The sequence below is a fragment of the Hyperolius riggenbachi genome, chromosome 3, assembly GCF_040937935.1.
Source record: "Hyperolius riggenbachi isolate aHypRig1 chromosome 3, aHypRig1.pri, whole genome shotgun sequence".
NCBI lineage: Eukaryota > Metazoa > Chordata > Amphibia > Anura > Hyperoliidae > Hyperolius > Hyperolius riggenbachi.
The window spans coordinates 317,316,130-317,339,755 of record NC_090648.1 but is presented as its reverse complement, the minus strand read 5'-3'; the positions used below and the strand labels follow the sequence as shown (position 1 = coordinate 317,339,755).

The following is a 23,626-nucleotide window of genomic DNA, read 5'->3' as shown; positions in this document are numbered from 1 at the left end:
ATGCATTTAAAGTATTTGTACAGTCTGCAAAAACGGATTGCCAGCTGAAAGATATTACTTCTGTTTGGGGAATGAGGATGAATTCCCTTACCTTGGGAAGAAGACTTGGGAAGGTAGGAGATCTGCTTGCTGTGTTGCATGGACATGCTTTTTATTGTGTTGGTTTGTTTGAAGCTGTGGACCTCATGAGTATCCAGGTGGAGAAATCCTATTCCATTGTGTGTCCTTGTAGGAGTAGAGAAGGCTTTTGTTTGTTTGTGTGGATTATCAGCTTCCCAATCCCATGCAGGACTCCAAAACCAAGGTCAGCTACACATGACTTTCATGGTGAGTACAATCCAGCTTGTAACTTAGCCATCCATAAACTTCCACGTTTCCCAGAAGGTTCCAGTTGTAGCCAGAGATTTCATGGTGCAGAATCTGTAAGTATTTTTGTTCCTTCTGTGCATATATGTGATTAATGCTTCCCAGAGCCGAGACAAGGTGTGGAGCAGGTAAAAGGAGAGGCTGCCATCTTGAGCGCGCTCAGTATTTAACAATAGCTTGTTAAAATCTGACATATTTGACAGGTTGTGGACTAGTCTATCTCCTCATGAAGAATTTTTAAAGCGGATCCGAGATGAAAAACTAACTATAACAAGTAACTTGTCTATATATCTTATCTAAAGTTTAGATAGTTTAAACAGCAAATCTAGCTGCAAACAGCTTTAATAGAAAATGATTATTTCTTCCTGTGATACAGTGACAACAGCCATGTTGTTTGTAAACATTACACAGAGGCAGGTGTATCTGCACCATCAGCACTCATACTGTGAAAAAAAAACCTAATCCCCCCCTCCTCTCTCTGAAATCAATGGCTAGTAACACCTCCTCCTCCTCCTGCCCAGACTGAGCTCCCATGAGCCCTTGCTACTGCCAAGGCTCTCTGAAAACCTGTGGGCTTGGTTTATTTAGTTTATAGGGAATTAGAGTATTAACCACTTTGTCCTCCTTGACGTATAAAAACGTCAAGGAGGACAGGCGCGCTCCCGCGGCCGATCGCGCGCGTGCACGCGCACTCCCGGCCGCGGAGTCGGTAGCCACGGAATCAATGTATCGGGCTACGGAGCCCGATCATTGATTCCTCTTCCCCGCTGAAAAAGCGACAGCTTCTCTCGGAAGCTTCGCTCTTTCTGAAGCCGTGTCCCTCTAAGCGTACATTGTACGCTTAGAGTGACGTCATGTAAAAAAAAAAAATCGAGATTGCCATCTTGTGGCCAAAAAGTAAAACTACAAGTAAATGCCCAAAAACATTACAATACACCAATATTTCCCCAAATAAAACACTTTTATATCCCACCCTCCCAAAAATGCCCACATAAAATGTTTAATAAAAAAAAAACAAAAAAAACATTACTATAAAAAAAACCAAAACACATAAATATTTACCTAAGGGTCTAAACTTTTTAAATATCTATGTAAAGATGAAATATTTCTCTCTATTTTTTTTTATAAGCTTGTAAATAGTGATGTATGCAAAACGGAAAAAATGCTCTTTTATTTCCAAATAAAATATTGTCGCGATACATTGTGATAGGGACATAATTTAAATGGTGAAATAACCGTGACAAACGGGCAATAACAATACGTGGGTTTTAATTATGGAGGCATGTATTATTTTAAAACTATAATGGTCGAAAACTGACAAATAATGAATTTTTTCATTTTTTTTTCTTATTCTTCCTGTTAAAATGCATTTACAGTAAAGGGGCTCTTAGCAAAATGTACCCCCCAAAGAAAGCCTAATTGGTGGTGGAAAAAACAAGATATAGATCAGTTCATTGTGATAAGTAGTGATAAAGTTATAGGCTAATGAATGGGAGGTGAACATTGCTCGGATGCATAAGCTGAAAACGACTGAGATGTTAAGTGGTTAAAACAAAGACAAAAAAGTATTTGGCTTGAGGAATGCCCTATAAACAATAGGAAAGGAACACAATTATGCAATGAGTAAAAGTTCACCTCGGATCCACTTTAAGGCTTTAGATATAGATATTTTCCATTGAGGTTTTCCTTTTGTAAAAGAGAAATACTGAGAATCCCCCATGAGGGGATGAACAAGTCTGAAACCTGTCAGAATTTTACTACCTACTGTAAGCGACAGGATAAACATACTGTAATTTATAGTGTATTTTACTCTGGAAGATCCTTTAAGCCATTGGGCCGCTGTATGTATCTTTGCTGCTGCTATGATTTGTTTCTAGCTAATTTATTCTATTTTTTACTTTATTTTTTTAGTTAGTTCGAGAATTTCTTCTTTATTTGAAATAGCACTACATGGATCCATCTTGAGATTATTTTGGGGAACAAAATCTACAGACTAGTAGAAATTCCTTACACATTGATTGTCACAGTGCTTTCCCACCCAATATCGAGGAGGCCATCTACAATCCTATTAAATTTAAGGGCCTTATCTGGAGTTAAGTGGAGTTAACTGAAACGCAAGTGAAACGTTTTATAGAAGTTTCCAACAGAGTAATACTTGTGGAACTTTTCTAGGTGTTATTATACATATCAGACCAATGTTCTGAGTCAAAGGTTATCGCTAAATCACATTGCCACTGAGACTTTGCCTGTATTGTTTCTGGGAAACAGATGTTGCTTATGAGGCTATATAAAGAAGATTATGTTGCTACCCATAGGGTTAGTTTTACCCTTAATCTTAAAGCCAGTCCCTAAACGGTTAGAGAAATCCAGTTTTAATGAGGATATAAAATGTAAAAGTTGAACGTATCTAAATTGCTCTCTTGTGAGGATATGGTGGGTTGTCCTCAAATTCTCTAGAGATCTCATTCTGTTCCAGGTTAGTACATGTATAATGTTTAAGAATCCCTTTTTCATCCTCCAATTGAATGCCCTTTGGTTTAAGCCAGGTGGAGAAATTGTGCTGAGAGTTACTGATGCCATTCCTAAGTTATTTCCTACCCTGTCGCTATTGGCTAAGTGTAAGTGGCAAATCCACGTTGGGAGTTTTATTTGGCTCTCTTATGCACATTAATAGGGATAATTCATAAGGTGCAATTATGGAATTGTCAACAATTATCCAAATAGAAAGTTGTTGCAAGCATTCCAAACAAACGATTGAATAAATTAAGTTGCAAGGTAATGCTTTTACAAGCATGGAACCAACAAACCCTCACTGTCTACTTTTAAAATTCATATTTCTAGTCCCCCCCCCCCCATCTATATAGTATCATTACTATTTAGTATTTATATAGAGTTGACATATTCTGAAGACTTCTACAGAGTATTTATTCTTTGCACTAACTGTACCTTAGAAGGGCTCCAAATCGAATCCTTGTCATAGTCATATGTCCATAATCCAACAATACAAGGTGATGCGTTCAAAATGAAAACCAAGTTGGTCAGCAGTTTCCCACTCCCCAATGGGTCATAAACAATTATACAGATACTGTATTTCACAATGCCAGTGACTTTAATGCTGGGCATACACGGCTCATTTTTGCTGCTCGATTCTCCCATTTGATCGTTTCTTGCTCAATTCTGCAGCCGATTCTCTTATCTTCTGCTCGTTTTTCTTATCTTTTTCCATTCACTTCTATCACAAATTGAGCGGCGAAACGATCGAGCGGGAGATTGGACATATCGGAAATTATCTATCGAGCCATCTAAATGGCTCAAAAACGAGCCATGTTTTCCCAGCATAAGAGGTATGTCCATCATGGTCTAGGACCAATTTTAGGGGAAAGACGATTAGCTTATCTGTATAGTTTTAGGATGTGGGAGGTAGTTGGAGTGCCCAGAGGAAACTCATGCAAACACGGAAAGAACATACAAACTCAGTACAGATAGTGCCCTGGCTGGGATTAAATTCAAGTCTTGTTTTATCTAGAGGTACAGACTTTTTGTTTTATCTAGTAAATTGAGAGAAAGCAGGGGAGACCAGTAAAGATACAATAATCTCAAAAACACATTAATGTACATTATACTTATTCCATTACGCCATCTTAATTCACAAAGTTAAAATCAGCCTAGTATATATTTTTGATTAAGGGTGTGCGCAAGATTTCTAGATTTTCAATTTGTTCCCCCTTCCATTGTAAAGGAGAAAAATGACCCTGCTTCCTAAAACATTACATGTATTTCAGCTAGTCCCTTTCCATTTCCTACGAGTGTTGCAAAAAATGCAGCCTTCATTTAGGACAAATATTGCCCAAGGGTCTGCAAAGCTTCCTTATATTCGCAAAAGTCCCTAGGTTTTCCCAACCTAATTGAGTACTATTGTGCAGGCCAGGCAGCTTATCTAATATAATTCCCTATAGGGGTGAAGATATGCCCCTTTGAACACTATTTGCAATACCAAAGGTAGCATCACAAACGCTGCAAAAACTGGCTGCCACATGGAAGACCTCACTTCATGAGTGCCATATTCAAACACTGCTTGCAAACTGCACTCACACTTTGCTCCCACTGGTCACAACCATCTTCCAATAGGTTTCACCTGCTTTACCACCATATTCTCCTAAGCAAAAGATTCTGATTCAGCAAGCTTCGTCACTGGATTTCCACATGTATAGAGAATTGAGGCCTTATTTAAAGGGCTCTATGACATGTGTGCTATTGTTTCATCTAGTTTTAATTGCGCCAAGATGGCTAGATAGGAGAGTTGACTAAGGGGGACTAAATCACATGAAGCCTAGGCAGAGGTTTGGGAGACAGTGTCTATCTAATTTACCACTAAATTTAGCCACAGATGAGGCAGCTTACAAAATATTACCCAGATGGCAATGAGTCCCCGATAAGACTCATTTAGCAAATAGGAATGCAGGTTTTTGTTTTCTTGGCTGTAGATGTAACTTTTTGCACACCTTATGGTCATGCCCCAGACTGTTTCACTTTTTCCTCAAGATTTTTGGGGTTACTTTATTTCATTTTCTAATCAAATGTCCTGAAAGACTCATGGTTTTCACTTCTGCATTTTAAGGTACATGGCTGGTCAGCAATATTGGCACCCTTGTATCTACGTCCCACTTCTTCCAGAATATTGTTGCAATTACAAATGCTTTGCTATTGTTATTTTTATTTATTTTGTTGGCACTGGAAGAATACAAAAAAGCAGAAAAAACAAAAAAAATCTTCGAAATTCCAAACAAAATGTCAAAAATGGCTTGGGAAAAATGATTGGCACCTTATCAGAATTGTACAAAATAATTGTGTTTTTAAGCATATAGCAATATTATAGGTGCTAGCAATATTTATTCATTGTATTTCTAAAGAGCCAACATATTACTCAGCGCTGGTCATTGGTTTAGGTTACAGACAATATTTAGGGGTGACATACAGCAATATGACAGTTCAGGAATGCCAAATTCCCACTTGCAATCACTCAAAATGGAGAAATGTTGACTGAATCTTGTTTTTGGTTGCTGTGTGTAGCACACAGAGCATGGGGAAAAGAAATAAGGTCAAAGAATTGTTTGAGGATTTGAGAACCAAAATTATAGAAAAGCATGGACAATTCTAAAGCTACACACAGGTATATCTGCAGCGATTCTTATGTTCCTGTAACCACCATGTGCAACACTGTAAAGAAATTTACAGCCGTGGCAATATAGCTAGTCTCTGAACGTGGACCAAAGAGAAAGAATGATGATATACAATATACAATAAATAATTATTTAAATGGTGGATAAACAACTTCGATCAGCTTCCAAACAAATTCAAGTTGTCCTTCAGGCACAGGGTACAGCAGCGCTAGATTGAACCATTTGCCATCAGAATGAAAAGAGACGCTATATCTTCTGACAAATAGAGGTAAAAAAAGCAAGATTGGAGTTTGTTAAATTTATCTGTGGAAGCCACAATCCTTTTAGGAGAAAATTCTCTAGACAGATGAGACAAAAATACAGCTTTTTAGTAATGCACGTCATTCGACTGTTGAAATCTGAAATCACAAACACTTTCAAGCTCAGTAACACTGTCAGACAACATCCCACTGACAGCCAAATTCTCTCTCCACCCTGTGAGCTATAGTTGGGGAGGGGATTATCTCTTTGCCTGTTGTATCCTTCCCTGAACAAAAAAAGCAAACAAAGATGGACATCCTATGTATATAGGACTAATTCATTTTAGAGTATGCAGAATGCAAAAGTGATAATGTTTAAAGGAAGCCAAATACTGGATTATATCTTGGATGAAAATGAGACAGAGGACACAGAGTAGAATAGAATATGGATGAGCAAGTGTCTGAGGAGGAAGATGAAGTAGAGTATCAATCAGAATACACAGAAAAAAAAAAATCTATGCTCTTCAGGCAACAGTAGATTAATGGTTTATCCCTTTCTGTGGAAAATGCCCCTTCTGGCAGTATATTCCCAGTAAACCAGGCAATACGGCATAAAAATCTGGGCAACCTGTGATGCAAAAACAAGCATTGCATGGAATCACAGGTAAACCTACAAGTCACGTCCCTGAGAAAAAACAAGGAAAACGATAGGGCTACTGGACTGCGGTTCACAATCTCACGTGTGAGAAACTCAGTATGGTACGCACAATAAAAAAAATCTAAACCTGAGCTGCTCACTGAAATGTTGCAGGTGAAGAACAGGGCTCCACTCTCTTTAACATTGTTGTTTCCTATTGCCCCCCCAAGAGGTGAAAAAAAAGCCCACAATTATCCTGGATTAAATTAAAAAAAAAAAAAAAAAAACTAAAGGTACATACACAAGTCAGATTTTTCCGATCGTTTGGACATCCAAATGATGGGTCGTTTGGAAAAATCCGACGTGTGTATGAGCCTAAAGGAGTGGACAACCTAACTGATATCCACACTTGTCATTGAATGCCCAGGAGATGACCAGTGGTTGCGCTTTATAACATCCTAGATGTGTCTGCATACAATGGCCTCAATTCACTAAGCTTTATCAAACACTTTATCAAACGTTTGATAATTTACCTCTATTGCTCTAGATTTTAAGCCTTTGGGCAGGGTCCTCCTCCTTTTGTGTCCCACCTGATCATGCAACTCCATTACTGTGCACCCATGCTATGCATTTGAGTGAACTCAAGAGTCAACTCAACTTGCCTAATCTCCATGCTCCCATCCAGTGACTGACTAAGCATTACCTTGTAGTCATACTGTGCTGCGTGATCTGGTTTTTCTTGTATTCCTGTATTGTCATATTGCTGTATGTCACGCCTAAATATTGTCTGTAACCTAAACTAATGTCCAGCGCTGCGTAATATGTTGGTGCTTTATAAATACAATAAATACATAAATAAATGGGTAAAATCGGTGGCGTAGTGGTTAGCGCTCTCGTCATGCATCGCTGGGTCCCCGGTTCGAATCCCAGCCAGTTCAACATCTGCAAGGAGTTTATATGTTCTCCCTGTGTCTGCGTGGGTTTCCTCCGGGTACTCCGGTTTCCTCCCACATCCCAAAAACATACAGATAAGTTAATTGGCTTCCCCCCTAAATTGGCCCTAGACTACAATGCATACACTACACAATATAGACATATGACTATGGTAGGGACAGTTAGTGACAAGAATATATATATATATATATATATATATATATATATATATATATATATATATATATATATACATATACATACACTCTGTACAGCGCTGCGGAAGATGTCGGCGCTATATAAATACTAAATAATAATAATAATTCACTAAGGTGTTATATAGTTATCACATGTTTTATCGATAAAACATTAAATAAATCTATAACACCTTAGTGACTTCGAAATTTGATTTTACCCATGAGGTAAATTATCAAACATTTGATACAGTGTTTGATAAAGCTTAGTGAATTGAGGCCAATGCGTTTGTGTTATGGACCCACATCCACCCAAGGTGGAACTCAACAAAAATGAACAAACGCAGAATTTTTGAGGAGCTAGGCAGTTCCCTTGTCAAGGCACACATTGAGCAAAAGAGAAAGGGTGTCTCGAGATCCAATCGCTGCAGCCTTGATCAGACAGATGCACAGTTCAACAATCACTCCATCCACACCATCAATATCACAAAGAGCATCGGCGCCAGCATCCTCATCATCTAACCTTGCCTCAACATCAACCAGCACAGCCACAACTCCACTGAGGCCATCAGATTCTAAAATAAATAGCAAGAAGTTTTAAATCAGGATGATACCATTTATTGGCTAACTAAAAATGAATAAAAATAAGCAAGCTTTCGGCCTTTCAGCCTTCGTCGAGCTTATATCCTGTTATAGGTGTCAGGTCATCCCCAACAATAAGGACAGAAAGACAAACACATTATGGTGCTACTGCAAAAAATATATATCTGCAAAGAACCGTCTACAAAGTGTCACTTTTTGCCACATATGCATCTAAACACACACACACCAAACAAATGCAAGATGCTTTGAAAAAGTACTCTATTTTTATTTGTGTGACTTGCTTGATTGGTCGATGTATTTTTTTTTTTTTTTGGACTTAGCAAGTCAATTTTGTATTACAATTGTTCTGCTTTTCATTGTGTATTTGTAGGAAGGTTCTATGTTTAAAAAAACGACTTTGGCCTGAAGTAAATACATGGGTCAAAAATTGACACCATAAATGTTACTATAGTTAATATTAAAAAAAAAAAAAAAGATTTAAAGGGACTCCGAGCAGTGCAGAAACTATGGAAAGATGCATATCATTTTAAAGCTCTCTTTCTCCTCTTTCCAATGATATATAAACCACCACCCTACACCTTTTAGTTTTCGCTATTTTCGCGATTGAAATTGCCGCGGCCGTGATTTCAATCGCGAAAATAAAGAAAACTAAAAGGCGTAGGGCAACGATTTAGGTGTCGCCAGAAAGAGGAGAAAGAGAGCTTTAAAATGATATCCATCTTTCCATAGTTACATTGTATTACACAGGCCGACTTTTTCTGCTGAATGGAGCTGCTGACACTGGGGAAAGTGTCGTCCTGTGTAATACAAGTAACTATGCAAAGATGGATATCATTTTAAAGCTCTCTTTCTCCTCTTTCTGGCGACACCTAAATCGTTACTCTACGCCTTTTAGTTTTCTTTATTTTCGCGATTGAAATTGCGGCCGCGGCAATTTCAATCGCGAAAATAGCGAAAACTAAAAGGCGTAGGGTGGTGGTTTATATATCATTGGAAAGAGGAGAAAGAGAGCTTTAAAATGATATGCATCTTTTCATAGTTTCTGCACTGCTCGGAGTCCCTTTAAGAGATGTGTTCAAAATATTCCTTAGTAATATTCTGGTAACAATCTTTTGTTTACTTATAGTATTCCCTTGAGGTTTATTTTACCAATTTTTTTTATTGAAAATGAGGGGTACGCTATCAAAGGACAGGCCAAGGGGGTCACACTAAAAATATGAAATCCAATCCTTTCAAGGATAAAGATGCCTAACAAGGTATTGGATGATAAATAATTGTTCTGAGGGTATTTTATGGCTGATTTAATACACGTCAAAATCCTCCCATTAACATCATGGATAGTAACAGAAAGCTTACATAAGAGGAAGGTTAATGACTTCTCTGCTATCTTTGTCAACTTAGGACAGCCTAACTTACTCTTAACATAGGTGTGGGAGGCTAGTTGGGGCTCTCAGGTGGCAGCTAGTCTGGGAGGTGCTAATTGGAAAGTGACCTTTTTTTTCTCTCTACTCTAACTTACTCTGTCATTCTTTTCTTTGTTATCCAATTTCTACCTACATGATTTGCTTTTATTTTGAAGCATTAAGTGTTACAAGACCTTTAGGTTCACCTGAACATTGTTGATGACTTAGGCCCCATTCACACCTAAAAGGGCAAAACTTGCGGGAGTGATATTTCCGCGATTAATGTGGAAAAAAAAATCACTGGACACTGCAGCGATTTTTCTGCGATCGCGATTAGCGCTTCTATAGCACTAAACGCAAACGCCAGGAAATTGCCTGAAAATGGTGCAGGCTACACGTTTGCATTCCGTTCCGGATCCGGTCAGGTCATCCGGTCCGTTTGGCAGAGAACCGCAAGTGTGAACCGGGCCTTATTTGGTACACACAAAATTTGGTACACAAAAAGAAAGTTGCAGGGCATGCTGGGTTGTCCTTTTTTGCTTCTCTATTTCCCCCCAGACTTAACTAATGCACCCCGATTGGCTGAAGCCTCTTTCCCTCCTGTTTTCCCCTCCCACACCTCTGTTCCTCTCTGATTGGACAATATTTCTCATGCTGAGACAATGCACTTTCTATAATGAAAGGCATTCAAATCAGGCAGAGGAGAGTAAGGGAGGAAATGACATCAGGATTGGCTTCAAAATAGCTACACTTAAAGAGACACTGAAGAAAAAAAAATATGGATTTAATGATTTGTATGTGTAGTACAGCTAAGAAAAAAAAATATTAGCAGCAGAGACAGAAGTCTAATTGTTTCCAGTAAAAGAAGAGCTAAGAAACTCCAGTTATCTATGCAAATTGGCCATTGAGCTCCACGACTTTCAAAGTCGCAGATAACTCTGCCAGACACTTGAGATAATAAGCTTTAAAAGTCAATGTATCTTATTTTCCCTCTGCAGGGAAGATTTTCCAGAGCAGGCTAGTGAACTTTTGAACCCATTTAAAAGACAAAGACAAACACTTATATAGCGCTTTTCTCCTGGCGGACTCAAAGCGCCAGAGCTGCAGCCACTAGGACGCGCTCTATAGGCAGTAGCAGTGTTAGGGAGACTTGCCTTAGGTCTCCTACTGAATAGGCACTGGCTTACTGAACAGGCAGAGCCGAGATTCGAACCCTGGTCTCCCGTGTCAGAGGCAGAGCCCTTAACCATTACACTATCCAACAACAATTTAGAATGCTGAGTAGTGTCTAAACTGCAAATATTAGAGAATGATGCATAGTTATAAAAAAAAAAAACCAAAAAAAAAAAAACCACTATATAACTGAAAATAATATTTTTTCGCTTCAGTGTCTCTTTAAAATGGGAAATGCTAAGAAGGATTTTCTCTTTATTTACAGTAGAAAAATCACTAAAATCCAAACGTGGACAGTGCAATACATACAAATGAAATATGTAATTAGAGCAAGTATTATCTACTTATATATGTGTTTTTTTTCTGAGATAGTATGGCTGACAGCTCCTCTTTAAGGGCTGGTGCACACCGAGCGGCTTTTTCCGCGTTTTCAGATCCGCTTGCGGCTGCGGATCTGCTTGGTCAATGTATCTCAATGGGGTGGTGCACACCAGAGCGGCAGGCGTTTTGCAGAAACGAAAAATGCCTGGGTGAGGCATTTTTTGGATTTCGGATGCGTTTCTGCCTCAATGTTAAGTATAGGAAAAACGCAAACCGCTCTGAAAAACGGCACTTCAGAGCGGTTTTGCAGGCGTTTTTGTTACAGAAGCTGTTCAGTAACAGCTTTACTGTAACAATATATGAAATCTACTATACTGAAAACCGCAGCAGCAATCCGCAAAACGCTAGCAAAACGCCTCATAAAAATAAAAAAAGCGTTTAAAAATCTGCTAGCATTTTGCGGATCTGCTAGCGGGTTTTGGTGTGCACCAGCCCTAAATGAATTATCCTCCTAATGCTGGGTACACACTATGAGATTTTCTGGTCGATTTATTGTCAGATCGATTATTTCCAACATGTTCGATTTGCTTTCCGATCGTTTTCCGATCGATTTCCTATTAAAGTGCACGGTAATCGATCGGAAAATGCTCAGAAATCGATCGAAAAGCAAATCGGACATGTTGGAAATAATCGATCTGACAGTAAATCGACCAGAAAATCTCAGTGTGTACCCAGCATTAGATTGCCAAGGACTTGTCAACAAAATCAACCTGATCTGGTTGTGCCTGACAGGTAGAAACTTAATTTACTCTCATGGCTACAATTTTGCTGAACAATTTCATGTCCATGTTTATTAATAGCATAGACCTGTAATTCTGGAAATCTTTATGACCCTACCTCTTTAGTAGGATTGTTAGTGGGGTTTTTTTTATATCTGAGAGTATGCTCTCGCCTCTCTGTACAGACCTAAGTCATCTGAAAGAAATAAAAACAAACTGCACACATAAACGACTAAACGCTGCTCCATTGCCCTAGGTAAGCCCACCACCAAGTATCCTCCAACCTCTGCTTCACCATTTTCCCTACCTATTTTCACCACCACTCCCAGTGCAACAGTATGTATCCCCAACACATCATTATGCGTACCCCCCTCATACCTCCTCCTCTTTCCCTTGATCACCCGCCCTATTGGTGCCTCATGTTCTGGCTCCATCTGCTCCTCCCCCTGGTCCCTTGTCCACTGCTCACCACACATCCTAACCCCAGGCCCACTCCGGTCTCCCAGCCCCCCCATTCCCCTCCTCATACTTCCCACCTCACCCACCACAACCAAATTCACCCACCAAGCCCCTCTCCCCGCCGCACCTCCCACCCTCCCCATACCCACGAACATTCTCGCCCCAATCTCATTCCCATCCGCCCCATACTCAGTCAGACAATCTCTTCCTCTATCTGGCGCTCTCTGGAATGCCAGATCTATCCGCAACAAGCTTACAACTATCCATGACCTCTTTATCTCAAAAACCCTCACCTTTCTTGCCCTTACTGAGACCTGGCTCACCCCCTCTGACCTGCCTGCAGCTGCAGCCCTATCCTACGGGGGTCTACACCTCAGCCATACCCCAAGACCAGATAACAAGCCTGGGGGAGGGATGGGCCTACTCCTCTCCCCATCCTGCACCTTCCGTGTCCTTACCCCTCCCCCTTCTCTGTACTTTACTTCCTTTGAGGCCCATGTTATCCGCCTCTACCATCCCCTCCCAGCCATTATTGCAGTCCTATACCGCCCCCCCTCCAGTACAATATCGCACTTCCTAGAAAACCTTGCCTCCTGGCTCCCACACATCCTGTTCTCCGACCTCCCAACAATCATCCTCGGAGACTTTAACATTCCAATTGATGAGCCTACCACCTCTGCTGCCACTCAGCTTCTCTCGCTCACCAACTCCCTTGGCCTCACTCAGCATACTAACGCCACAACCCACAGTGCTGGTAATACTTTGGACCTAATTTTCTCCAAAGCCACCACACTTACCAACCTGGACATTACACCATTCCCCATCTCCGACCACCACCTCATCACCTTCACTCCATCCAGCACCCCCTGTCCCCCTCCCCAAACTGGACGTTGGCAGAGAGATCTGCGCAACCTTGACCCCAATGTACTAGCCACACCCCTCCACTCTCTCTCCTCCTCCCTCCCCAGCCTAACCTGCCCCAACGAAGCGGCAGCTCAATACAACAGTAACCTCTCCGCAGCCTTAGACCATGCTGCTCCCCTGACCTTTCGTACCAACAGTCGCCCCAGCCCCCAACCTTGGCACACTGCCTTCACAAAAAAACTACAAAATGAGACACGAGCTGCAGAACGCAAATGGAGGAAATCCCGCCACAACAATGATTTCCTGGGATACAAGACCAAGTTGCAGACGTACCATACTGCCCTCGCTGATAGTAAACAGATATACTTCACTCACTTGATCGCCACCCAAGCCTCCAACCCACGTCGTCTTTTTGCCACCTTCAATGCCCTACTTAAGCCCACACCTCCCCCCCCCCCCCCAACCTCCACCCTCTCAGCCACTGACCTATCAAACTACTTTCTCAACAAAATTACAACCATCCGGAGGGATATTTCTCTCCTCCACTCTATCGCCCCCGCCTCCCCACCACATCCGACTCCTGCCTCTTTCTCCTCCCTTACCTCCTTCAATCCTGTCACGGTGGAGGAAGTCAACCAGCTGCTGGCAACTTCACCTGCCACTTTCTGCCCCCTAGATCCGGTCCCATCTGATTCTCTGCGCCCACATTTTTCTGATCTGGCCCCTGTCCTCACCCATCTGTTCAACCTCTCCTTCTCCACCGGCATCTTCCCCTCCATATTCAAACAGGCCACTGTGCTTCCCCTGCTAAAGAAATCTTCACTCGACCCTGCTCTGCCATCCAACTACCGCCCAATCTCTCTCCTCCCTTTTGCCTCAAAAATTCTTGAACGCCTGGCCCACCAACGCCTGACCAACTTCCTTAACTCCAACTCCCTTCTCAATCCCCTGCAGCCTGGTTTTCGCACAGCCCATTCTAGAGAAACAGCCCTCACCAAAGTGGTAAACGACCTTGCGCTTGCCAAAGCCGAAGGTAAATACTCCATCCTGCTCCTCCTGGACCTCTCCTTGGCATTTGAAACTGTCGACCACTCCCTCCTCCTCCACTCCCTGCAGCTAATGGGCATTCAGGACCTAGCCTTAGCCTGGATCTCCTCATACCTCTCCAACCGCTCCTTCACAACATTTTTCAATGGCTCCTCATCCACTCCTACACCCCTCTCAGTTAGTGTTCCTCAAGGTTCCGTCCTAGGACCACTACTGTTCTCACTCTATACTGCCTCAATTGGCAAAATCATCTCCTCCATGAGTTTCAATTATCACCTGTATGCCGACGACACCCAGATATATCTCCACACCCCAGATCTCTCCTCCTCTACCATGGACAAAGTCTCAACCTGCCTCACATCCATTTCCTCCTGGATGGCTGCCAGGTACCTGAAGCTTAATTTGGACAAGACTGAGCTTCTAATATTCCCACCCCGCACAGCTGCACCCCTCCCAGATCTGCACATCACTATTGAAACTACTACTATCCACCCTACCTCCCAAGCCCGCTGTCTAGGCGTTACTCTGGACTCTGAACTTTCCTTTACAGCCCACATCCAAGGTATTGCCAGATCCTGCAACTTCCACCTCCGCAACATCTCCAAGATCTGCTCCTACCTGTCCCCTTACACCACTAAACTCCTTATACACGCCCTTGTCATCTCCCGCTTATACTACTGCAATTCTCTTTTATCTGGCCTCCCCTCTAACCGTACTGACCCACTTAAATTGGTAATGAATGTGGCAGCCAGACTGATACATTCTTCTCACCACAGCGCCTCTACAACTCCGCTGTGTAAAGCACTACACTGGCTCCCCATCAGCTTTAGGATCAATTTCAAAATCCTGTGCTTGGCCTACAAATCAGTGCACAAGACCTGCCCGACCTACATCTCTGATCTGGTCCACAGGCACATACCAGCCCGCCCCCTCCGATCCTCCAATGACCTGCGCTTAGTCGCACCAGACATAACTCAATCACACGCACGATTGCAGGACTTCACCAGGGCTACCCCTACTCTCTGGAACTCTCTCCCACCAGCCGTCAGACTCGCCCCCACCTTTAATAGCTTCAAACAAGCTCTCAAGACTCACCTCTTCATGCTCGCATACCCCCCTACACCAGCACCATAATATGTTCTGTTAGACCCACTCTCAAAAGACGCACCTATTGTCTCCACCCCACCCTTTAGATTGAAGCCTGTGGCAGGGCCCTCCTCCATAATGTATCCAGCTTGATTATGCAATCTTACTCACAACCACCCCTCTTGTGGACTCGAACAGTCTCTATTTTGACCTATGACACTGTATTGTTATCAAATCATTTGCATGATCTTGTTTTGTTGTGAGTTTCCGTATGTTCTACCTGTATGTTAACCCATTTATCTATTGTGCAGCGCTGCGTAATATGTTGGCGCTTTATAAATACAATAAATAATAATAATAATAATAATAATAATAATATTTGGGATACTTTCTTTCTAAAGATGCATACGCACCTCTTGACATATGTCGCCCATCAGGGATCAGGACCCGATCCCCTAGACGACATCGTTGGCTGGCCTTTACAGACGCATTCAGCTATGTAGCTGGTAATACATTCTGTTGCTATGGGGTGGAGCAGAGGGGCGAAGGAGTGGCGCGTGTGTAATGTCACGAGGTTGGCTTGGCGGGGGAGCAGCACAGACAATGCAATTGCTTGTCTCGGGTTGAGGGTCAGCAGCCACTGGACACACATTGACTATTGGCTGAGACGGTCATTATTGCCCACCTTAGTAAGGCGTGTGTACAGCCCTTTATGTATACCCGTAAACCCATGTGAGCTAAGATTTTTATGTGGTTTGTACATTAATGTGGTTTAAACATTTTGTACTTTTACCCATGCTGCCTTCTAAATAAGAGTGACATCATTTTCAAAGTTTTTCAAAGTTTTGAGTGGTATTATTGGCACCACCCAAATAGTTTGTTCCATAAGGAATGCCATGTCCTATCTACAAGTTGGCAACATCTTTGCAAGACAGGTTCATAGCCAGGGCTGTGGAGTTGGAATCAGGGAGTCGGAGCAATTTTTAGTTACCTGGAGTTAGAGTTGGAGGTTTTTATAAACTGAGGAGTCAGAGTTGGAGTCAGATGATTTTTGTACCCACTCCATTGCAATGCAAGGGCTGTGGAGTAGGAGTCAGAGTCGAAGCAATTTTGGATACCTGGAGTCGGCGTTGGAGTCGGTGGTTTCATAAACTGAGGAGTCGGAGTTGGAAGATTTTTTTACAGACTCCACAGCCCTGCTCATAGCATAGAATCACTGTTCCAATAGCACCCACCTCTTCCATGCATTAAATCATGATTTGCCAACTTATAGCTCTTCCCTATAGGAGCTGAATTACACATTGAGTTTAATTTCTCAAGAGCAATGCAAAGAAAACTGGAACAAAAAGTGACGCAGTTGCCCAGTGCAAACAATCATGTATCAACTGCAAGTTGAAACTAGTATTCCAATGAGACAGCTCTGGACAACTGATGAATGTTTGCTACAGTTCTCCTAGCACTGGTCTTAATAAATCTCCCCCACTATGCTGGTGCTTGTCAAGTCAGGCTGCCTGAGGAGTTTTCTCTGAGCATCACTGGTATGCACTTCCATTAACAAAATAGCATTCCAACCTATGGGAAACTTGATATGACAGTGTGGTGTGTGTGCACTATGTGGAGAACTCTCTCTGGATAAAGATGCATGCTCTATAAATAAACAGTAAAATAAAGAGTAAAAATGAGACACTTTCAGTTAATAGGTAATATTAAACAATTACAATGAAAAGGATACTGATAGTGATAGAAGTGTATAAAAAGGCATGACTTCATTGCTGTACAAAGGTAAGGAGGATGTGGATACCTAGATCATGTTGCATAATGGGTAAACCTCAGATTGGGTTTCAGTGGGTTTCCTGCCTAACGATAGCTAGATAGTTGACATACATAATTTAAACTCTTCTTGTCTCATTAATTGCTTTCAACTGGGCAGGTTTTGTTTCAATTCGGTGTACTTGCATCAAGGTGAAGTACAATAGACTACAATAGGAACATACATTTTAGTGAAGTAGTAAAAATTCGTAAAAAGCAGTATGGTTTTCTGAATTCCTGTAACTGGCTTGAATGTGACTTGATTTGTCGGCTTACTATGGTCCCCAGAGTACATACTTCTAGGCAATGTGCATTTCTTGCATTCCACAATGTGTCAAGATCAATCCATCTACCTGACATTAGTCACCACCACAATGGAAGACCAGTTTAACCTGCTTTCATTCAAACAATTTGTAAATTGGTACCTACACAAAGATTGATGAAGGTATTTTTTAATCAATAGCAGCTGATTTGATATAATCAATTAAAGGACAATATCAACAAATACTGTATGATTTAAAATACACATATACACATACATTTAAGATCCCTTGGTATTGGTGCTCCTTACATTTTCAGCTGATGTACATTTATTCCAGGATTACATACACTGTAAATTACTTTTTTTTCCTATGTCAATGTCGCTTACAGTGGGTAATGAAAATCTGGCAGAACTGGCAGGTTTTGGACTAGTGAATCTCATGGGGGATTCTCAGTATTTTCTTTATCCTTCACAAAAGTACCTCTTTAGAAGGGATCAATAAAAAGATGCCAGGGTCCCTACTTGCTTGAATATTATTATTATTTTGGCAGTTGGACTGAGCAACTGCCATTCAGTAAGTGCTTTTGAAAATAAAGGAAACGCTGACAACCTCCAATAGGGAGGTGGATTAGTCCAAAACCTATCACATCTGTCAATTTTTTACTAACTACTGTTAGTGACAGCGACTTGGGAAAAAGGTAAATGATAGTGCATTTCCCTCTTGGGCAAATGTACATGTTACATGTATGCATACACTTGGATTTTAAATGTTACATTTTTTCGCAATAGTGGTCCTTTAAAGAGAACCTGTACTGAGTAAAATTATTTAAAATAAACACCTGAGGTAACTTCAAATGAACATTACATAGTTACCTTGCCATCAGTTCCTCTCAGAAGCTCACCATTTTCTTCTGACAATAATCCCTTCCAGTTCTGACAACATTTTGTCAGAACTGAAATATATCAGTTGCTGTCGGTTATATATCAGTTGCTGTCAGTTACAGCTGAGAGGAGAACTGATGTGTCCATGTTTCCCTATGGCTCAAGTAGGCGATGTTACAGTTTAACTGTGTGCTGACCAGAAAGAAAGCTGTTATGGTGTAATGGCCATTATCAAAATGGAGGACGGAGAATTCCATTGATCACAGTCGACAAACAGGACGCAGGAGAGGAAAAAGAGATTGAGGAGTAGACTACACAGGAGGTAAGTATGACTTGTGTATGCTTATTTTGACTTTTAAGTTTCAGTTCAGGTTTTCTTTAAGGATCTGAAGTTGTCTCACAGTGAGCAGGCAGACTGATTAATGTATCTCCAATTCTTTCCCAATGTAAAGTCAACCAGAAATAGTAATAACACTCATGTGATTTAACCCCCCCCCCATCCCCCCCCTCATCATCCCAAAACATCCCTTATGCTGGGAATACACGGTTCATTTCTGCCGTGCGTTTCTGCTCTCGACCTTTTTTGCCACTCGATTTAGCTCTCGATTCGCTTATCTCCTGCTCATTTTTCTGATCTTTTTCCATTCACTTCTATCAGAAAACGAGTGGCCAAAGTATCGAAAGTGAGATCGGACATGTCGGAAATGATCTATCGAACCATCTTATCAGCTTAAAAACGAACCGTGTATTCCCAGCATTACACGCTATACACTCTCACTAGATCAGCGCTGGGTTCCTGCTGACCTCCTTCCATTGCCTGCTGTGGCTGCTGCATCACCCTCCAAAAAACAGCTTCCATTATGAAGGATGCCACAAATAGACTAAACTAGTTCATTGAATAATGGGTCTTATTAACCAATTTTGTGCATATGCTCCAGTTCACCTGAAAGTATACAGTTACACATTCTAAAATGCTTCGTTTTTAAAATGAAATGCAAATTAAAAACTCTTGTGAAGCTTAATGATGTGATTATTATGTGTTGTACTGTACATAGTCAATCCATACATGCATCAACATTAAAATGAATCTTTTAATCAGATAGTAAAAAAAAGATTGTATTGCCAATTGGGTTTTTAAAATACTGTAGCATGATTGTCAATTTTCAACCTGTCGTTATATCAATTTGCCTTCTTAAGAAAGCATATCTAATACGGGCTATGTCGGTCTCTGGTTATGATACTAATACACTATGATAGACAGTTATTGTCCAATGAGGGAACTGGGAAACACAGATCTCTCTGGTTTTCTTTCTTTCTTTTCCTTTCTCCACTCTTCTCTTTTTTCTTTTATTATTGAATTTAGTATGCTTAGGATTAGCATGTCTAAGTGACCCCCACAAAATCCTAAATAAACATTATAAATTCACTGATAGTGAAAGGTCCCCTTGCTTCACTAGTCTCTCTTCTGTTGCACTGCTCTGCCGTTCACCTGTTCATAGCACCAACTGAAGACAATTGTAACGGAAGCCGATGGAGGTCTCCTCCTTCAGCATATGTATCCTTAGCGCTCCGAGTGCTTGCTGACCTAAGTGCAGGCGCTGCTTGTTATTGACCTGAAAAAGTGTACGAATCCCGTCAAACGTGTTGTTCCTTGTTTTTGTGTTTAAAAGGAACCCAAGGTGTGAGACCTATGGAAGCTGCCATATTTATTTCTTTATAAACAATACCAGTTGCCTGGAAGTCCTGCTGGTCTAAATCACACACCTGAAACAAGCATGCAGCTTATCTTGTCAGGTTTGTCATAGGCATCTGATCTGCATGCTTGTTCAGGGTATATGGCTTAACGTATTAGAGGCAGAGGATCAGCAGATCAGCCAGGCAATGTGCATCATTTAAAATGAAATAAAGATCAGCCTCCACATCCCTCTTACCTCGGATTCCCAATAAACAGTCTAAGCCTCTCAATAGGGTTAGGACTTTTCCTTCTTCTTTGTTAATGCCTGGTACACACCATTCAATTGCCCATCAGATCGACTGGTCGAATTGATCATTTCCAACAGGTCCGATTGGATTTCCGATCATTTTTCCGATCACTTCTGTGCAAAATCAATTGGAAACCTGATTGGACCTGTCAGAAATGATAGTTTGGACCTGTGGATCTGATGGGATATTGCATGGTGTGTACCAGGTAGACCTCATGCACTAATACCATTACTCATACAATTGGGGTGACTCCTCCTACCCAGTCTACTGTATATATTTCAGCATTGGGTTTTACAGTCAGTTTAGTTGCCATAAGGTAAGTGATGTAATGTTTGGAATAAAAAAAGCACGGCTTTATTCAATGCATATTATTTCATGTTTCCTGGCATGTCATGTAATACATGTTTAGTTGTCATGAGCAATATCGTAAGAGAAAACCACTTGACTGAATTATAAAGCTTCTTATGGTTTCTAGGGATGTTGTAAAGTTGTATATTTAACCTCCATGTTGTAGACAAAAGTAATAAATTCCAGTGAGTACATTTATGGACAAAAGCTGCACACACCATCCTCCTGCTGGCCTACCATGTTTAGCTTCTTACAAAAAAATAACACTTAAACCCACTCTTTTAAGGAGGTGACAGATGACTGGGGCATGAGGCAACAGCGGGAACCATCAGCATAACTTTCCTGATTTGAATCCAAAAATTATCCCAAATCACAAAATACTTATGGTTTTATCAAAACTTTTGAATATGCTTTAGACTCTGTGTTCAGTCACAGTTTCTGATTAAAGCCTGGGAATAAATAATAATAAAAAAAAACCCACAGAAACAGATTGCATTACTGACAGATCCCAAAAAAAAAAAAAAAAAACAACCAGAATTACCCTAAAGCAAAACTAGATCCCTGGGTTTTACCATGGAGAAAATGCCTATTTTTGAAAGCACGGCCAGAGCTGAAGATGTGCAGTTAAATTAAAACCAAGAAACAATCTTTGCAGGCACAGAAAAAGCAGTTTTAATGGATTTTCAAAGTTGTCTTACAGGCAGAGGAAAAGCATTGTTACAAATGAATAGAGAAACTGGTATATTGAAAATAAATATGTATTTAATGTGCTGTAGAATGGGTGCCATGATTCAGCTGTACAACAAAAACAATCCAAATCTAGGGGATGCAGCATAAAGGTCAACCAACACAACAATCACAGGAGTTAGTTTTAAGCTCCCTCAGCAAACTCTACATGCAAAGATATTTTTTTATGAGGTGGTCCAAGGACAGTTTGCAAAGCCCATACAGAAGTTGTGAACATCCAACCACTGTACATGTAGCAATGTATTAGAGAGCTTATCATGGCTGCTAGGGATGTTGTAAAGTTGTATATTCAACTTCCATGTTGAAGACAAAAGTAATACATTCCAATGAGTTCATTTATGGGCACAAGCTGCAAATACCATCCTCCTGCTGCTAGTCTACCATGTTTAGCTTCTTACAAAAAAAATAACACTTAAGCCCACCCCTTTAAGGAGGTGACAGATGACTGGGGCATGAGTTGACACAGGAAACCATCAGCAACCATCCTGTTTTTAATCAGAAAATTATCCAAAATCACAAAATACTTGCTTATAGTTTTTATTTTGGTGTGTAGCAAACCCTTAACTGTGAGTAGGGTTTTTTAAGGTAATCAAGAAAAGAAATCATGCATAACTTGTGCATTCCCTTGATCAAATGCAAGGAAATAGTTGATAAACAATCCTTGTCAGCTCATAATATGCCTCTCTATATATTGTAAAAGGTCAAACACAGCTTTACCTATGCAACAGTATTTGCAAACAAACACAAAACAAATAAATACATGATTCAGCATTTAATATAAGTTCACACAGATCTTATGCATTTTACTCATTTCATTTACTATGTAGAAGAATATTGAAGATGTGACAAGCAACAAACCTGATCAGTGCTATCTTGGAAACTAGTGAACTTATACTTAAATCACATGATGCCTAAACACTAAAGTCTGATAATACAATGCGGATTCTCATCTATTACTTACTGCATAGGGTACAGTTGAAGTTTTCTATCAAAAATGTACAAGGATGCCCTTTTGTGTGGTTCTGGGACATGACTCATCATCAAATATTGCAAGAGATCAGTGTCACCACCTGAAATATGTCCTACATGCATATTATGCGGTTAGGTGAAGATAAGAACAGTTCCCACATCTAAGAATGACAAATTAGATATTGGTGCTTACAGTTGTTCTTTGGCTTATCTGAATATCAGACAAATACTAATCTGTTTAGGAACAGCACCAAATGGAAATCGCACATTGTACATATGTATTTTATATCACCTACTAATTAAAATGTCTTTACAAAAAAATGACCAACTACAACAGCTCAATACAAGGTTGTGAAAATGGGACACTGGATGTCAAGTGGGGACTTTCCAAGCACAATGAAGGGTTGTGCTGTCCTTAATTTTAAAAGATGTGAATGAATTCCTAGCATGTGTCGTGACTATAAACAAGAAGTGATGAAAAATGCTAGAGCCAAGTTCACATAAAACACATAGTTTGGCCACACATTCACAGGCTGCTTTCTGAGAAGGCATGTGCTCCTAAGCTCACCTTTTGTGCTGATTTTGAAGGACCTTTGTTTTTACTCCCCTTAGGTCTTCCTCTGGGTCTTTTAGGAGAAGGCTCTCCAACTGCCGGCTCCTAAATACAGAAATAAACTTGGTATAGTGGAAAGAACTTAACATGAGAAAATACCCCACACACCAAATTTAGCTAAACCTTCTTTTGCCATGATATACTCTACTATTAAAACCTTACAGGGAAACATATGTAACCAATGTACAAATCCAATGATTTGCAGGAAAGGAAAACAATTACACACCAAGATAGGTAATAAAAATGTAAGTTGTGCACTTAGGACTGTAACTTTTCCTAACCAATGACATTCAGCTCATTACAATTTATATCCTCAAATATAAAAACAAAGAACATGACCTAACTTAGTTGCCATTACTTTGTTTCAAGTGCATTTTACTCAAGGCAATCTGAAGGAACATTTTAAGTCACACACATGTGGTCTATGCTAAACCTCACACAGAGATATATATACACACATATATTATATGTATATATACATACACAGAAAACAGAGTACCCAAGCAAATGCCAGGGAAATGCTACTCCTTTATAGCAGCTAAACCTACTGCACTGACAAGTCTTGAAAAAGGTTTTTGTAAAGGCTGTGAACTTTTACTATGTGACGTCTAGAGTGGAAAAAAAATACTGCAACAACAGTGTTCATTTGTAAACACGACCCTTTACTTAGGACAAGTCAGCATGTTTCAGTTAAAAAAATACTTTGCTGATATTGCATCATGTGACTTG

General features: G+C 40.5%; 1 protein-coding gene across 3 annotated transcripts in view; it reads right to left on the bottom strand.

Moving 5' to 3' along the window:
• Positions 1-23,626, bottom strand: part of HMGA2 (high mobility group AT-hook 2) — a 169,014-nt gene that overhangs the window by 132,821 nt on the left and 12,567 nt on the right. For all 3 annotated transcript variants that reach the window (XR_011030025.1, XM_068272758.1, XM_068272756.1), the window contains one exon: positions 22,853-22,942. Coding sequence is in view for 2 of the 3 variants with exons in the window: in XM_068272758.1 (XP_068128859.1) it covers positions 22,853-22,942 (90 nt within the window). In the remaining variant the exon portion in view is untranslated. The remainder of the gene's footprint in view (positions 1-22,852; positions 22,943-23,626) is intronic.